Raw genomic sequence first — 17976 nt, forward strand, 5'->3', positions numbered from 1 at the left:
CAATACATTCCAACCATTCCACTCATTTGATGTGTCTGCATAGTTGTCCATGTCTTCCACACCCATGACCTGCTCACTGCTGATGAGCCAACTGTCCACCTCTTCAATGGCTCCCAGCTCCTTCATGTGGGGGCATACTCCATCTGTAGCCTGGGCATAGGCCAGATTATGAATGAGGTTGGTCTTTGTCTGCCTAGTCATGTCCCCCATCCTTCTGTGCACCTCCCCAATGGTGCTCCTCCACCCCACATGCATTCATCATGTTGTTGACATACTGCCACAGTTTCCACCACCCTGTAACAGTCAGGGAACTACTGCCAGCCTCAGTGTAGAGGTCACCCTGATGATCATCTACGAAAGCAGTGAGTAATTGCAGTTCCTCATTTGAAAAGTGTTTTTTTCCTGCGTTGGGCCCTTCTCCCTCACCTGTACCTGTTCTGGGGAATTGAGGTCTTCAGCAAGCTGTCCCAGTAGTGGGCTTTGGTGGTATGGGGGCGATGAGGAGCCAGGAGTGTGGACTCATGGTTTGGGTTATAAACCTTTATTAAATGAAAAAGGGTTGGATAATGCCTCACTATCCGTAATCTAGGAGGTATTTCCCTTCCTCAGCGAATAGCTAAGGTTATCTGTCCTTTGTCTAGAGTAAATGTACGTCCGATGTCCGATATCCAATTCTGGCCCTCACACTCTAAAACTAAATCTAAGATGGAAAGTGTATTGTCTCTGATTTTCCAAGTGCACAAATGTTCAAACAAAATGACGTAAATCCAAAGAAAGGTTCTACGTGGACAATGTTCACAGTTCCAAGGAATGGCTCACTTACCCAGGTTCCTTTCACCAAAATGAAAAGTTCAAACTAAGAATAATCAAGTTCCTTAGAACCCAAGAGGATGACTCCCTTCTCTTGTCATGTTTACAATTCTCACAGAAATGGGGTTTCCCCAGATTTTTCTTCACCTTTAATATAATTCAAAATCCCAAGGGCATGTGTCTCCCTAGGGACCCAATTCTTGTTGTTTGGCTTCACATGTATTATACACCACCATATTTACTGCACAGACTTGACAGTGGTTTACAATATCAGGGCATTGATCTTTCTTGAGATTCTGTTCTTTAGATTTATTAAACCCACTTCAGTTTTCCTGGTTTACTCTCCTGCCAGGATTATCATACAGTTCATCAAAACAATTCTCTTCACACGGTTTACTCTCCTCTCAGACCTTTGTTTTACAAACATGTTTAGCTTCACTGATACACTCTCCTGCCAGGATTTTACTTTATAAACATGTAAACTCACCTTTCTTAAAATGCTTCTCTTCACTTAGTGTATTCTCCTGCCAGGAATTTACCAGGTCCTTTAACCAAAATGAAAAGTTCAAACTAAGAATAATCAAGTTCCTTAGAACCCAAGAGGATGACTCCCTTCTCTTGGCATGTTCACAATTCTCAGGGAAATGGTGTTCTTTCCGCAGATTTTTTTTCACCTTTAATATCATTAAAAATCCCAAGGGCATGTGTCTCCCGAGGGACCCAATTCTTGTTGTTTGGCTTCACATGTATTATACACACTTTGTATTTGATACAGTTCACAATTCTAAGGAATTGATCTTGCTGGAGACTTTCCTCTTCATGTTTACTGCACAGACTTGACAGTGGTTTACAATATCAGGGCATTGATCTTCCTTGAGATTCTGTTCTTTAGATTAACTATACCCACTTCAGTTTGCCTGGTATACTCTCCTGCCAGGATTATCATACAGTTCATCAAAACAATTCTCTTCACATGGTTTACTCTCCTCTCAGACCTTTGTCTTACAAACATGTTTAGCTTCACCGATACACTCTCCTGCCAGGATTATACTTTATAAACATGTAAACTCACCTTTCTTAAAATGCTTCTCTTCACCTAGTGTATTCTCCTGCCAGGACTTTACCTTGCAAACATTCAACTTCATCTTTCACCCATGAAATAACATTAGCCCACCATTGGCTTATCGCTCCTTGCATTAAAGTGTTATTTTTAATGTTTGCTTATTCTGTTACACAAGAGTTCTTTACCCCTTTTCCCAGAACATTACTTATTTCTTTAGTATATGAGTTCAATAACCCGCTCAAGGAACTCGTCACAGATATGTCACAAGTCTCCTTTTGTATCTCATATTCAGTTCTTATGTGGTGGCACGCAGTTTCATGCAATTTGTGACCCCCTGCTTTTTCTAGGTTTACTGACTCTCTCACTCACTCCAATTCCCTTTGCTTTACTTTAGTTAAGCGGCAAATGCTTCTAAGCAACCCAGTGACCCAAGTGCCTTCCCTGGGCTTACTGATTGCCCTTCACATTCCCTCGTTCAAAGGTTCTTCAGTTTGGTGGCTTGGTGTGCACCCCGTAAGCGTCTGTATGTTTGCCATGTTATTTTTCTCCTATGTGCAGCTCCCACTGCTTTCTGTTCTTGGTGCTGTCTACACATCGGTTTCTGTCTTCGTTGTATTCGGGTTGGCCTCTACACCATTCTCCATGGCGTGCCTTCCCTCCGCAAGATACTCAGCATCAGCAGTAGTCACAGTGCAGCTCAGCGTCTGCAGCTCTCCCTCCCTCATGGACTTGTCAGCTGTAGCAGTTTTAAACTTCCCAGCATGATGAACCAGCTTCCAGAGACTAGACCACTGTGTGGGCTTGCCAGTCTTCGTTATCTTCATTGCTCCATTACCCTTTCTCATCTCAGTGGCTACTGGGCTGTTTCTTGTATAACATTGAGGAGACAGACATTGGAACCTTTTGTGAGTGATCATTATTGCTCCCTGTCTCTTCTTCGTCCTAGTTGTTAATACTCTATCATTTGTGGGATGTCGTGGAACATCTGAAATAGGTTCAGTAAAAGGCAAAGGGAGAGTGTTACAATATGCCATCAGGGCATGCATAATTAAGGCAACATCCCTAAAAGGAAATGGGGGGTATGTGCTTTCCTCAACCATTTGTATTTTTGTTTATTATTTTTTAATTCCATATTATCCTCCTGTGGGTCACCTCCACCCAGCTGGTCCTGCCTCACATAGCCACTCCAGGGTCAGGATCAGGTAGTGGCTGCCATCCCCCAGCCACATAGGGTGAGGCTACCTCAGCAAAAGAAGTGGTGACATATTCAAATTCATCACAGGGCCCTTTGTGCCTTTTTTCCACGTTTTGCAGGTGGCCTCTTCTTCGTTTGTGGCCCCTCACCTCCTTGAGACTCCCTCTCACTCATCCTGCTATTGCCACAAAGTCACAGATAACCTGTGTTTGTGCTTCATAATGAACAACTTCTCTCTGTATTACCCAAATTGTTCGTTTACAATTGTTCAAATGAACAATTGACCGAATTTAAAGGGTCACAATTGACCTTTTCACAATTGACCGTATATACATATATATATATTCAGTAAAAAAACTTTGTTAAAGGGAAGTTATGGTTAAGTTGTGCTACTAAAAACCTATGAAATTCAGTGAAAAAACTTTGTTAAAGGGACGTTATGGTTCAAAGTAAAACTGAAAAAAATCCTGAACTTCGGCAGTTATGGTAACATAAGCAACCATAACTCGCGCCACCGTGCACTGCTAACACTAACACCCAGGACATCAAAGATGACATCACAAATGTCATTGATGACATCACTGATTCCCTGTACATTGCAATCAGGCACAGTGCTCCACACCACCTCCACTCCTTTCACATCAAAGTTCTTTGCAACATGCCTGCATTGAGCGTACTGTTGTAAACCATACACAAACATATCTCCAAGCACCAACACCCTCACTTTCTCTACTTCTGCCATCTTTACCACACACAGTCTCTTTCAACACAAATCCACAACCTCGACATCTGATTGGCTGATCCGTACATGTTGGATTTCCTGGAAAAAAACAGATGTAGCACGCCGTGTCCACGAACAGCCGCAGTGTCCGCGGACGGCGTCCACTTTACTCTCTGTGCCATTCCCTCATTGCATACTGCTAAGCAATCACACAATACGAATAACGTCCTCAGAACACCCCCATTTTGTGAATTTTCGAACATTTCAGGACAATTATCATTTCATTATTCAACATATTAACATTACAAATATTATACTTTCATCTTGTACTCTGCACACAATGCTATGTTTCTCCATTAGTAGCTCAGTATACTAGATAGAATCCCATAATACAATGCTATTTATATCAATGCATCGTTCAAAGCACTAATAACGGTATGATATTTATTGCAATATCCTTGACACTTTTTTCGCAACATTATAATAAAAATCCCTAGTACACAAATTCCATGAAAAGTACATACACATGTGATGTCATCAGTGATTTCATCAATGACATTTGCGATGTCATCTTTGATGTCCTGGGTGTTAGTCTTAGCAGTGCACAGTGGTGGCGCGAGTTATTTTTCATAGCTTACCATAACTTGCGATTTTCAGGGGTCTTTCGGCTGTACTTAGAACCATAACGTCCCTTAAACAAACTTTTTTTAATATCACGCAAACAATATACAAACATGGCGTGCAAAAACCAACTTCTTACATATGGCTTTACACAGAATGTTGCAAAGTAAGAATTTATGCTCATTCACAGTGAAGGTCAGCTGCTTCCATTTTTATCTCGGGCCCCGGAGAGGCTCACGAAGCGGAGTATAAGGTTGTATTGTATTTTGACCTTAACAGACAGAGATTGTGATGAAAGACTTCTTTTGAAGGAGTGTTGCTAAAACGTAAGAGAAGATAAGGATGAAATTTCTGAAACAAAATGACTTTTATATATCATATCACTATGCGAAAGATCGTTCGCACACGCGGAGTCGTATTTTGGGATTGCACTACTCGTAGACAATGGAAATTGCAATTGTACTGTAAGTAACCCTTTAGATTATTTTATACCAAATATAATTACAATAGCGTAGCATTAAAGACCGCTCAAGTTGAACTTGTTCGTTGAAAGTGGCATAACGTTTTCTACCGTGCACTATCACCGCCGAATTGATCCCCTGTCGTTTAGAGGGCTCTGAAAAAGGCAGACGACACAGGGTGGGTTAATAGAAATAATTTAACCGGTCTATAGGTGGTCAAGCGCTCTGCTCGATGTGCCACTTCACTGTAGCCTGTCAAGTGGCACAGCAAGTACAACGCTCGCTTTGACATCCGTGCACAGCTTGCTAACGCAAGTTCGAATCTCGGCAAGGCCAAACTCAGCCTTTCATTCTTCCGTGGTCGATAAATGAGCACCACACACCGTGGTTAATAATAAGCACCGCTTAGATACCTCACGGTTCTTAGCGCTGTACGAATGGGAAAATATTATTATTTTATTACTAACATACTCCGTTGCACTATCTTTGATAGCAAATAGTTTCACGCCCTAATAAATAAAATGATGATTTTTAATGAAGATCGGCTGGTGAGACTAATTTATGTTTTTTAAAACAGGTATGTGGCCCCATTTTGCCTATGTCACGATTTACAGACTCCAGCGGATGGGGTCTTCAACTGCCAGGTGCAGGTCCAAATATGCAACTTCATGACCCTCACCATTTTATGGGACAATCGCCAAGGACCAATATGCCCTTACGCAGTACTAGCGGCTACAAACAACATACCAACCAATAGGGTGGTCTAATGGCTCGTTGTTGGAGCAACCTTCCGATTATCAGAGCGACCATTTACAGCTTTTATCATAAACCAACAGCCTATCTACCGCAAAGGAACAACGCGTGGCTCAAAATAAAGTTTTGCTGATCGACAGCAGAAACAATAGCAAATCGCTGAATATTCACTAAACATTTCATGTGAAATAAATGTACTTTACCAAATGTACAATCCTGCTGTTTACTTTTAAACCACAATTTCATATTCCGAATTGTGGCGCACTGAGTTGTAAGCTGATCTAACACCCTCTGTACCGCAAAGGAACATCGCGTGCCTCAACATGAACATTTGCGGATCGACAACAAAGACAAATGCAAATTGCTGAATATTCTCTAAACATTTGATGTCAAATAAATGTACTTTACAAAATGTACAATCTTGCTGTTTACTTTTAAATCACTGTTTCATATTCCGAATTGTGGCGCGCTGTGTTGTGACTTAATATGTGTTGTCTTCCGGGTTCTGTGTAAAGTCACTTAGGACTGCAGAGGACAGGGCGCGTTTGATGACGCACCCTGTAACGTCATGGAGAGAGGCGGGGAATATGAATGCTTTGATAATATCAGGCTTAGGGGCGGGAGATATGATTTAGTGTCGCAAAAGCAAGTCAGCCAGGTCAATAGCGCCAGTCATAGGATTATCACATAATGTCGGCGCACACCAGCCGGATTTATCATTTCTTTAGTGGACAAAAAGTCGGTTGACGCCCATAGGAAATTGTACTATTAGCGGACAAAAGGAGTGGTCTTAAAACACTTTCACCCTGAAAACGAACAATACAAACAACGTTCTCAGAACACCCCCATTTTGTGTAATTGCAACCATTTCGGGACACCGCGAGTGTTCTTAGAAAACATTCAACTAGACAGATTACAATACGGACAGCGTCCTGAGGACACCCCCAGTTTGTGTATTTACGAACAATTAAGTACACCGCGAGTGTTCATAGCTAATTTTTACCTTCCTTGCAAACAGAAATGACACATACTCCGTCCTCTAAACACCCCACCATTTAGTTTATTTACAAAATGTCAGAACAGCTGTGTTCTCCGCGGACAAATCGAACGCAACAAAAACGTCTAGCACATAAAAAAACAAAACATTGTGTATAGGCGCAATATATAAAAATAAACTAACTATCATATCTCATACTCCCCCACCCTCCCCAAACACTCTTACACACCAACACACGGCAATAAATACAATTTTTTATCCACGTTTCACCGCGCTGTACGCGGTCGACGGAGAATACAAGATGGTGGGCGCCACAGAAAATCTGACTCGCTCCACGCCCCTCGCCGTCCAATCAGCGAACACGTTGCATGTCCGCGGACATGACGCAAGGCCATGGGCCAATCGGGGTGCTGTCCGCGGAGTGAACAGGGAAGTCCGTCCGCGAAGCGAACACAGATATCACTAATTTTTTTGCCTTACGTTTTGGTCATTTTATTAAAAACTACTGGACGGATTTACACCAAATTTGCAAAACACGCTTTCGGGACCAAGCCCCCGCTCCTGCCACAAATTTGGTGTAAATCCGTCCAGCGGTTTGGCCTGTGGCCGTGCGCAAAGTTTTTTCCCATTATGTCTATAGGAAAAAACACAAGTTTTGGGACCCACCCTATAACTTTTCCTCCCCTAGACGAATCCTCACCAATCTTTTCAAAAAGATTCAGAGTGGGCTATATACTTTTTTTGTAAGGTTTGGTGAGGATTCGTCCAGAGGGAGCAAAGTTATAAGCCACCCAAAAAATGCTCTTCCTATGGAAACACCAACTTAACCATAACTACATGGACGCTACCGTGTCCATGTAATATCGGTTCGTTAATATATATATATATATATATATATATATATATATATATAGGGGTTTTGGGGGGTTTGGCGTTGGGTGGGGGGTTTTGGGGGGTTTCCCCCCACGTATATGTTACAATTGACCTTCACAATTCGGTCAATTGTGAAAAGGTCAATTGTAATTCGAACAGTTGTAAAACGAACAATTCGTATACAACCCTTCTCTCTGTCTGTGTCTATTGTGAAAACCACCACACAAGTGCAATCATTGTATGTCCCACTGATTCATACATTTACATTCTGATCGCACACACACGCACTGAGCATGCTGGGTGATGCTCATAACTTGCACGCAGAGGGACCTTTCTTCATTTTTGTCATCTGCTGCCTCATGGAACTTCTGTACACACTTATGCCTTCTAAATCCTCCTGCCTTCACCCATGTGTTGCCTCCTACAGCTTTGTTTGCCTTCTCTGGGCAGAAACTCCTGCTGCCTAATAGAGTGTCACTGGTTGTTTGCCACTTGCACTGTATTTGAGTGCCTGGATATTCCTGCAGTCAATTACCTCCTGTCCCTGTGCAGCATACCTAGAGATACTCTCTGTGACCACCTCGCCTGGCTTGTTAGGGCTACCATAACTCCCTAGTACCATTGCAGCTCATCTAGACAGGTACGGTCAGGACCCACTGTTAGCTCACAAGCCCCACCAGTGCTATGTCAGCTAAATCATCCAGCACCCACAAGATAACAGGGCTGAGAGCTGTCAAATTCTCTGCCACTGAAGTTGGCATCATGGGTTAACATGTCCTGACCCATTAGGAGTCCTTCTTTGAGGCAGAAAAGCAGCTTGGGGGCTCTACCTGTCGCCTGACTTGGGAATATATCATAGCTGCCATCAACGCAGAGGGGGTGGTAGAACGTAATGACAAGACCATCGGGATGACATGAGGAGCCAGAGCCTGAAAGGCGAGGGCAGCTATTGAAGCAGGAGACACTATGGAGGTGCCCTCTGCAGGCCGCTATCGGGTAACACCACTCCAGCTCCGGATACTGGAGAAGATCAATCCAGCACTTAATGTACAGGTCCTTGACCTGCAGGCCTGAATCCAAGCTGCACATAGGTACACATAGGGAAGACAGTACAGCATAGTAACTATTTCATGGATGAGGTTACATGAAGGGAGCCAGAGAGGATGCAACATTGTATGTGCGTTTTGCAACACAAATCAGTTGTGTTGCTGCTTCATTGACACACTGTCTAAATGGAAAGGGGCACTTGACCAAGTGGGAAAGCTGGGACGTAGGTCGTATCAGCTTGGGGAACTAACAAAGCCATGTGTATATGCAATGGCGGACACAGGTGCCAAGGAGAAGTAGAGGGACACAATACATGATTCATTGTGTGAGGCATATTGGCCATATTCATTGACAGTTCTGAATTGAATGCCATCACACATAATCAACATCCCACAAGTTAATTAATTCCCAGCACATTTTCATGGGTGGGTGAGGTATGCAATCCTACCTCTCCAACACACAAATTAAGTTCCAGGGGTTGTGAGGACACCCCATGAAGCAACCAGAACCCCCAGTCCCTTTTCCAATGCCCCTGTGTGGCTACTTGTTAGGCACCATTTGTCAAGCATCTGCCCTAATGGCCTCACCCTAAAGCACAGACCCTCTTCTCTGAAGTAGACAGGCAAGCCCCCTAACTGGGTAACCAAATGATTTGCACCAGTATGAATGATGTAATGTGCACATCCTACCACCACACTGTCACTGAGTGACTGGTCTGGGATACTCACACCACAATCACCACATTACCCTTGGAACATGTGGGCTCACTGGTGCACTTCTTCAGGAATACATAAATACCTAAAAACAGTAGCAACCCTCCCTGCTGCAGCTTTGTCCCAAATCTGGCTGCATCTCCAGACAACCAGGACACAATATGCAACTCTGTCACGGACTGAATCACCTCACATCCTCTCCTCAGCTTCATTCCCAGGATCTGCACACTTTGCACCTACGGTTGAGTTTTGCACCCCTCTGCCCCTGCTGGCAACACCCAGCACAGTAAAATGTAGACATGTATTATTTCTCTTTGTCCTCCTACCTTCTCTCCTACGGCCAGCCCCTGTGCTTGCCAACATAGACGTGCTGGCATGATCCTTGTGATTGCTGTCATTGGGAGGGCACATGAGATGGTCTGATTGTCTTCAGCTGTAGTGTGGAAGGCCATGTCCTGTCATCCACTATTCCCAGTGCACCTATGTGTACCACCATCATGCATGTGTATGATATGCATGGATGGACATGACTTGATTAGCTAAATCATGTCCCAGACTATGTTCACTTGCCATAGTAGTGTGCCTGCTATTGCTACATGAGATAGCTTTGAAGAAACTCTGTCAGGGTGTCAAGATACATCTTGTCATTTGGTGCATGTGTCCTGGAAGTGACACACGCTGTAAATCTTACACAGACACTCAGCAATAAGATGTGTATGCATTGTACACATCTTCATGTACTGTGTGGGATGCTTACAGCAGGATGGCGAGAGATCACATTGTCATTTTGATGCAAGGGCAGATGGGGCCATGGCCCATTCCCAAGAGCCTGTCAAGCATGCTGATATTGGGGAACTGCTTTGGTGCTAAGTGAATGACTGAGAAATATTTGTGATAGCTCCGTGGACGCAGAGCAAGGCTGTCTGTTGACGTGTGTAGGGGGTCATGATTGTCACTTGGCATTTCACATTGCCTTATGAGAATTGGCTCTTACAAATATAGAGAAGTGGTGCTGTGAGTGTGTGCTTGTGTGATACTCAAATCATTCTGCGGCTTGACCTGTCTCGACCCGATACCCTGCACGGCTTAGGGGTTGTCTGGAGGCTGTGTAAGGCTGGATGGCCGGAAACTGGCTCAGGTTGAACGGTGCAAAGACAGTGGTACTGGTTGTGGGCTCTGCTCTCCACTTATCTTTTTGGACTCTGTATTTTTGGCCTCCTGTGCTCGGGCCATGTCTTCTGCCCTTATCTACAGTGAAAGACCTAGGCGTCAGAATCTCTGCCTGTTTATCAATAAAAGATCAGGTGGCTTTAGTCTGCCAAGTTGGGCATCTTAAACTGAGGACCCTCCGTAGTTCAATCACATTTTCATGCCTCTGTGGTTTCTTCCCTGGTGATGAGTGGGATTGATTACTGCAACACACTCTACCTTGCCCAGTCTGCCTATCTAATTCACCGTCTTCAGCTTCTTCAGAATATGGCAGCTAGAGTTGAGTTGCACCCTCACCCCCTCATCCCCTTTGGCACACATATGTCACTGATCCTGCTGCAGGTAAACTGGCTTTCCATTGAGAAGCATGTTATATTCACATCCCTGTATATTGTACATAGGGCTTTCTATAAATTAGAGGCTGCATATCTCTGTGCTAAATTCTGTCCTCATGTTGCTCCTAGAGCGCTTTGATCCCAGTCTTCCTTGTCTATCCAGGTCCCTTGGGTGAATCACTCCCGTATAGGGGGGCGGACCTTCTCTGTTGCTGCAAGGAAGGCATGGAACTCTCTCCGGTTTGTTCTTCAGGCTGTTGAGAACCATCCATCTTTCCGTGGCTCCCTGAAGACCTTTTTGTTCCAGTTCTTAGGTCTCTGCTGTCTCTGGCCAATATCTGTTCAGTTAGTGCCAAGATGCCCTCAGGGGAATGCTGCGCTTTCCAAATTTGCATAACATAACATAGCATACATGCAGTTGGCCTGTGCCTATTGTGGTTGGGTAGTATCCTGTAAATTGATGTTCTTCCACCTGTGTAAGCACATATTTATGGTATGTTTTGTTTTCCTCTCATCCGGTGTCCTATGCTGACAAAGAGGAACCCAGACATCATGAGGAGCTGAATGTCAGGGGCAAGACCTCCAGAAAACACCAAAGACCCCACCCCGGACATTCACAGTGTCATCCACTTCCTCAGAGAGGCATGTTCCTGGGGTGGCACACGCTTATCGGATGACACTGTTGCTGAGATAGAGCACCTAGGTGAGGTCATAGTGATTGACACCTCAGCAGCAAAGGGACAGGGAGGTAGCTCCATCGGCACAGAGGGGGCACAAATCATGGAGACTTCAGTTAAGGTGTCAAGTTTTGGTGTGGATGGGGATCAGATGAGGATGGGCAGGTTGCAAGCCTGAGACAGGAGGCTGAGCCGGACACCATGGAGTAGTCAGGACATCCTCCTGTTCCTGGCCAATCTGCTGCAGAACTACACCCCTTTCACGATGCCTCAACCCAGACAACAACCACAGTTTCAGGAGATGAGGCCATCCGCAGCGCTGTGCTGCCACTGCTAGTGGGTGGATTGCAGCAGCAAGCAGCGGTCCGTGATGCTGTGAAGCCACTCATTTGGAGGTTATAGGGCATCACAGATGGGTGCTCCATCTCTATCCACACCAGGCTGGTGTACTGCTTCTGGGTGGCCTCTTTGGACAGGTCACTTCAATGCCCCCCCCACCTGTACATCTGTGACCCAGACAACCTCAACTGGGGACTGCATGGACAGCATCAACTCAGCCACCTCTGCCCCTGTCCGGCCATCGGACACTTTGGATGTACCTTTGTACCTGCCGAAAGGTGGAAGTCTGAACAGTCAGATGGATTTAGGGCCTGTAAGTGCACCCACGGGAGAAAAGGCTGTGGAGGTCAATGAGGCATCCCAGGACAGTGCAGGTGCAGTTGACTCCCTCCACAGCCATTCATCCTATCAGAGGGAGTCCCAGCACCAACAACATATTGCCAGCAGTCAGAGGTGTTTGTAGCAGAGAAGGCAAACATTTAGGCTAGCTGCTAGGAGGAGGCAAGTGGCATATAACATCAGGCGGGAAAGGCAGGAGGCAAAGCAGAAGGTGCATACCCTGGTGGCTGGGCAGATCCAATGCAGCAAGGACATGTTGGCAGCCTGTTGCACCCGCAACTTTGCTCTGGAATCCTACATTCAACCATTTTCATCACTATGGGCCTGACTGGTATTTAAAGGCTATACAGATCTATGACGTACAGTCAGTAGAAGGTTTATTAACTCCAACAGGGACCATCTATGGTCCATGTAAATAGACGTGAAGCCGCATCCAGGTGCTTGTTGCCAGTTTACAGCATGGGACTCTCTGAGTGGGTCATGCATTTTCCAGACATTTGTAATAATCATTTGTAAAGAGGGAATGCTCAGGCCCTCGGTCACCATGTTCATGCATGTGGTTACTCACCGAGTACTGCCAAGGACGTCAATGCCCCCAAACGAAGAAAAAACAAGCCTCCCAGAGTAATGGCCGCAGATCTCCATAACACTGACCTGGATGGCGCTGCAAAGACAGACAAAGAAGGATTGTTGCATAAGTATAGTTGTAACAATGTAATTACCTCTTTAACTTTAAATACATACATGTATGCAGTGAAACCAAACAAACATTGACCAAACAGGCTCCCCATTGGTCAATGGAAAATAGACACAGACGTTGCCCCACCCACTTCCCTGCTCAGCCTGTGCATCATTAAGTTGAAAACAATTGATGAGGGTATGTAAATTGTCAACATGCATCACGCCTTTTGTGTCTATAACGATTGGGCTTAAAAACTATTTATAATGCTTTGGTCTAAAGTTGCCATCACTTTAAACATCCCTTTGGCAACTAGAAAGGGGTACCTGGCGACAGCATCAGTGCCTTTCAAGGTTTTCAGTGAAACGGCCCAAGAGCTTCAGAGGGGGGCCCCGAACACCTGCTCCTATGTTGACAGTTTTATGACAAAGCAAAATACTTCTTTCATTCAGAACATTAAATGTGCACTTTGTAGTGCCAGGTTACAGGCTGCCTTTGCTTGTGCTTTCAGGTCTCTCTCCAGCGATGCATTGCATGCCATTGGTCGGCTCAGACAAATAGAGTGTATGGCACTTATTATTTTAAAATGTAAGCACTGGGTATTGTTTGGTAAGATTTTTTTTTCTCAAAAGTTTGAATAGTGTGTTAATCATTAGAGCTTCAGAGTGATTATACTGTTTGAATACGTGGTGTTAACATGTACTGGAAAGGTTGACGTTTAGCTGGGTAGTAGAGGCTAAGGCCAGACAGGACCAATGATTAATAGTCATTAAAAAAATAAAGATAATATTGTGTGTTGTTATATTGTGCTTCGTGCCAGACTCCTCCCACTAAAATAACATGCGTTATTATTATCCAAAGTAATGACACTCTTTTTTCCCAACCATGAAAAGATGATTGGCTGAGTCGGCCCTGCACTGGTATTTAAACTTTTCGGAGTATCTGTACTTATTGCATGCATGACACATGAAATGATGTATGCTGCTATGTTATGTTATATTAACTAATATTTACACTGTTCCCATCACCACCGTAGTGGCCTAAACTATGTAAATAGAATATTTTATTTGTAAAACATTAGCAAAACATAAACTATTCAATAGAAAATAAAACCCAGTCCGTCTCCTAAGCATTGGGGGCTTAGTGTTACAACTGATGACTCTTCTAAAAGAAATGAGGCTTTCATTGTTACCCAAAAAGATCTCAGTGACATTTATAATATATTATCAAAAACGGTGTGTTTTGTAGCTGAACTAGAAAGAAAAATGCCATACTGATCAGAAACACAATTGATTGCTTAGGAAATATTGGGGGTCCTCAGGTTGGAAGCTTATCTGCCACGTTACAGAGGTTTCACATATTATAGCTGGGGGGTCTACAAGGTTTAATCACCCCCAAAAGAACATAAAAAATTGGACCAAAACAAAAAGGAGGGAGAAGGGCGTTTGCTGCCACCTCCCAAAAATGTCAAGTATTGGCAATAACAATAGGTCTGGCTTTGTAAATCAAGAGGGTCAGATATTTTTGTAACTTCTCGTCAAAATTAAATTGTTCACCCTCCACATTTGTTGTGCAAGGCCCTTGATTATGCTTCTTTTTTGTAGAATCGCCATTTAAGGGAATTGTCATAGCTTCCCCTTTATAAGTTCTGCCAGACTGCCTAGCTTTCGGTTTTCTCTTCAGCCTTAGTTGAGCTCTGATTCCTCAGACCAGCAACTACCGTTCATGCTTCAGAACTCAGCCAGGTCTCCATTGCATAGCCACTAAGCCCCTCTGCGATAGTGTCACCTGATTATAGTAATTATTTGACTTATGGATGCAGTTTGTTATCATATATGATGTGACGTTGCACAAAAACCCTCATTTTGTGTGTGTTTGTCAATTAAGCACAGCCCAAGAAAGCAAAGGAAGCAGTTGTAAGTCTAGAAACGACCCTAATTATATAGAAGGTATATTATGTTGGCCGAAAACCAATCGCATCAAGTACCCTACATTGCCAACAGAGAATCGACAGTATGAGAGAAGGGCGTCCATTTTGTGTGTAACATCCGCCATTTTCTTTCTCTTCCTTTCTGTTGTCACGCTTCAGCAAAATGTATTTTATTTCATAAGCTCATGCACGGAGCGAGGCCACAAATCTACATGTTGAGAGATCGGCCCAGACAGAAATGCCAAACAGTACAGAAATACGTTTTCCTCCCTCACAGGTCCTTGAAGGTGAGCCGAGATGCATTTAATCATAGGCCCAGGTGGCACCCGGTCTCGCTGAAACTGGAGAAACATGCCATTAAACATGAATTATACTTTCTTAGCGGCCCCCCTTCGGGGATCTTCTTAGAGCAGACTGACCCCTAGTTCACGAATAGAAACTAGTAGATAACAGGCTTTGGAATGTGTCTCTCCTACGAACACAGTATCCTTGCTGAACAAGTGCCTTATGTTCTTCATAACAAAGAAACATGTCTGCTTACTGCAAATTGCAACTTTTGCTAAAACGAGTAATATAGATTTAGTAAGAAACGTGTCATAATGTGTCATATTTGTCATATTTGTCAATTACCGAACCCTAGCTCAAGAAGATACATTATGGGCGGTTTTGATGTGTCACAAAGAGATTGTATGATTGTCTTTTCATATATATGATGCTGTTGTAGAAATATTCACGCTCTTGCGTCTCACGAGGTCTGCATGACACACGTTGCGAGACGTTAGACCCGAGTCGGCCGACTGAGAATATATTTGCTTTGCAATAAACCCTAGTACTTGGAAATTGAACCTCGTGTCTGTCGTATCACTTGGTATATGGTGATTGTGCCTTGTTTCCATATGCAAGGGTCTTCAGGGCCTAGCAGAGTTTAGAAAAGTATTTTGTTTGGAGCTCGCTTTTATTGTTTTAAGAGAAGGCAAGTATTTGGGAAGATAATTTCAGCTTTGTATGCACTTTCAAAAGAAAATGCCCATATCAGCTCTTATCAGCCCTAAAGCAACACTAATTAGGTAACTTGCAGGAGACAATGCTTACTCCAATTACACACCGCTCATAAAGAGTTTCACGTCTAAATGCTCTCATGAAAACCGAAAAGAATTTGAGGAGTTGCAGGGGAAGCGCAACTAAATTTGCTGGAGAAGCTGAACAGCGTCCTGCAATCAGTTTATTGCATGCATCCTCTCATGTATGAGCACACAGACAGCCCATGTCTTGCTCTGGATTGCTCCTGTAGCGGTGCATGTGTTACCCGCTCTTCAGTTTGATTTACTCCTCTGGCTGTTATCTCTTATCAGCAGAGGGGCAGATCATAAGAAAGAGTTCCCTCAAGTTGAGGAGGCCTGGGCTCTTGGAGAACCCTGGCTGGCGAGAGGAGTTCTGAGGATCTGCTGTTCGGCTATTTCTGTCTGATCGACCTACAGCTCGTCTTCCTGAGACCCGGCCAGAACAGCGGTGAGTAACACAGAATTATGGAACAATTGAGAGCCATTAAGAATAAGGACCTCAAATATCCTCTAGCTTACCATTTTCAAACGGAACACTAAGAAGAAAATACTGATTATCAAATTCAATGGCATAGAAAAAATTACCATGCCACCAAGTTGAGGAAACAAGAAACTGATCCTGAGGCAAAACGAAGCACTTTGGATACATACTATGGACACCAGTATTACTGCCCTGAACTGTGATTCAGACATGTGTCATCATCGATGAGCACCTGAAGTGCTCACAAGAGAAAAACCAGCAAAGTAATGTGTCATTATTTAGAACCTTGTTTCTCTGGAACTTTACAATGTAATTGTAATAATGCAATATGTTAATCTATATATGCCACATTGGGTATTTGTGACCGTAAAAGAGGACAAACCATTATTAATTATAATTTTTACAGCTATCCCAGAGTAAATAGGAGAAAAAAACAATCTACTAATACTAGATGTACTGCTCGCTTTTTTGAAAACTTACTTAGAAAAAGTAGACCAACATTTTTCAGACATAAAGTCTCTTACTTATGGCCAAATTAATAACAAGCATAGAAAAACTCATGGTTGTGATTCCTAATTATAACTTATCACAAAATATATTTGACTCTACTTAATAACGGTAATCTAGATCCCAACATAAGATGGCCGCCGCAGCGTGCAAACGTGATGACGCAATTGCGATAACGAACGCATTGACGTCCGCACGTGGTAGCGTTTAGAGGCAGCCATTTTGAATTTGCGCTAAACAACGCAGATGGAAAATGCAGAGCTTTGGACACTGTGCATCCCTATGTATCATGAATGTTGTTACACATTATGACTGAATGCCAATAAATAGGTGTCCCCTGCATAGGTGTCCCCTGCCTACAGGGACAATCTCATTGATAAGCAATCAGAAGCCTGGCCAAATTTGCAGGGTGAGTTATAGCTTTAATAATTTTTCAGCATTACAAAATGTTGCAATGAAAAATTAGGAGGCACATTCAGCAAATTTGAGAATGCAACTGATAAAATCTAAATGCAATTAATGTGCTATTTCTTTTCAATACAATTTTATTTTTATAATGTGTTTATTATTTTTCCCTTTTTTCTTCAACTTTACCCTCCTGATGAACCACTGATAATCAAGTGGGGAAACACATGCCCATGTTTTTCTTAAAGAGGTTTTCTTATAAAGAGATTTCCTTTACACCGTAACAACACTGGACCTTTCTCTAAAAGTAATTACTACTAAGCTGTTTGTCAATGCAAGCCTATAACATAATGATGATGAATTAATGAATTGAACTACTATTGATTAAAAGGCAATGTTTTTAACAAATCTTCACATTTGAAAGCAATTTCATTCCAAATCATATGTTGGCACAACTTGGATAATCCATTCCAAAGTATACATGCCATCTGTATAATACTAAAAATTAGAAGAGACGGTAGAGATCAGTTGGGCCAAAGGGGCCAAGTAGACATTGAAGAGCCAGGGTGAGAGAATAGAGCCCTCAGGAGATCCACATGTGGAGAGATAGGTGGTAGAGAGAAAGGACCCAAGTTGGGTCCTGGGAGGGTTCCTCCAGGAGGAGGAAGGTTAACCACTCCAGGGCCTGATCTGTAATGCCCAGGTTGTCGTGGAGTTGATTGATCAGAATGGAACGATTGAACGTGTCAAAAGCAGAGGA

General features: G+C 43.4%; 1 protein-coding gene across 1 annotated transcript in view; it reads right to left on the bottom strand.

Annotated features, from left to right (window-relative positions):
• The window catches only part of LOC138579505 (killer cell lectin-like receptor subfamily F member 1), a 216911-nt gene that overhangs the window by 114973 nt on the left and 83962 nt on the right, over positions 1-17976 (bottom strand). Inside the window, exon 3 of the mRNA XM_069649827.1 lies at positions 12722-12817. Within this exon, the coding sequence (XP_069505928.1) occupies positions 12722-12817 (96 nt within the window). The remainder of the gene's footprint in view (positions 1-12721; positions 12818-17976) is intronic.

The sequence above is a fragment of the Ambystoma mexicanum genome, chromosome 3p (assembly GCF_040938575.1).
Source record: "Ambystoma mexicanum isolate Mex_15411 chromosome 3p, UKY_AmexF1_1, whole genome shotgun sequence".
Lineage (NCBI taxonomy): Eukaryota > Metazoa > Chordata > Amphibia > Caudata > Ambystomatidae > Ambystoma > Ambystoma mexicanum.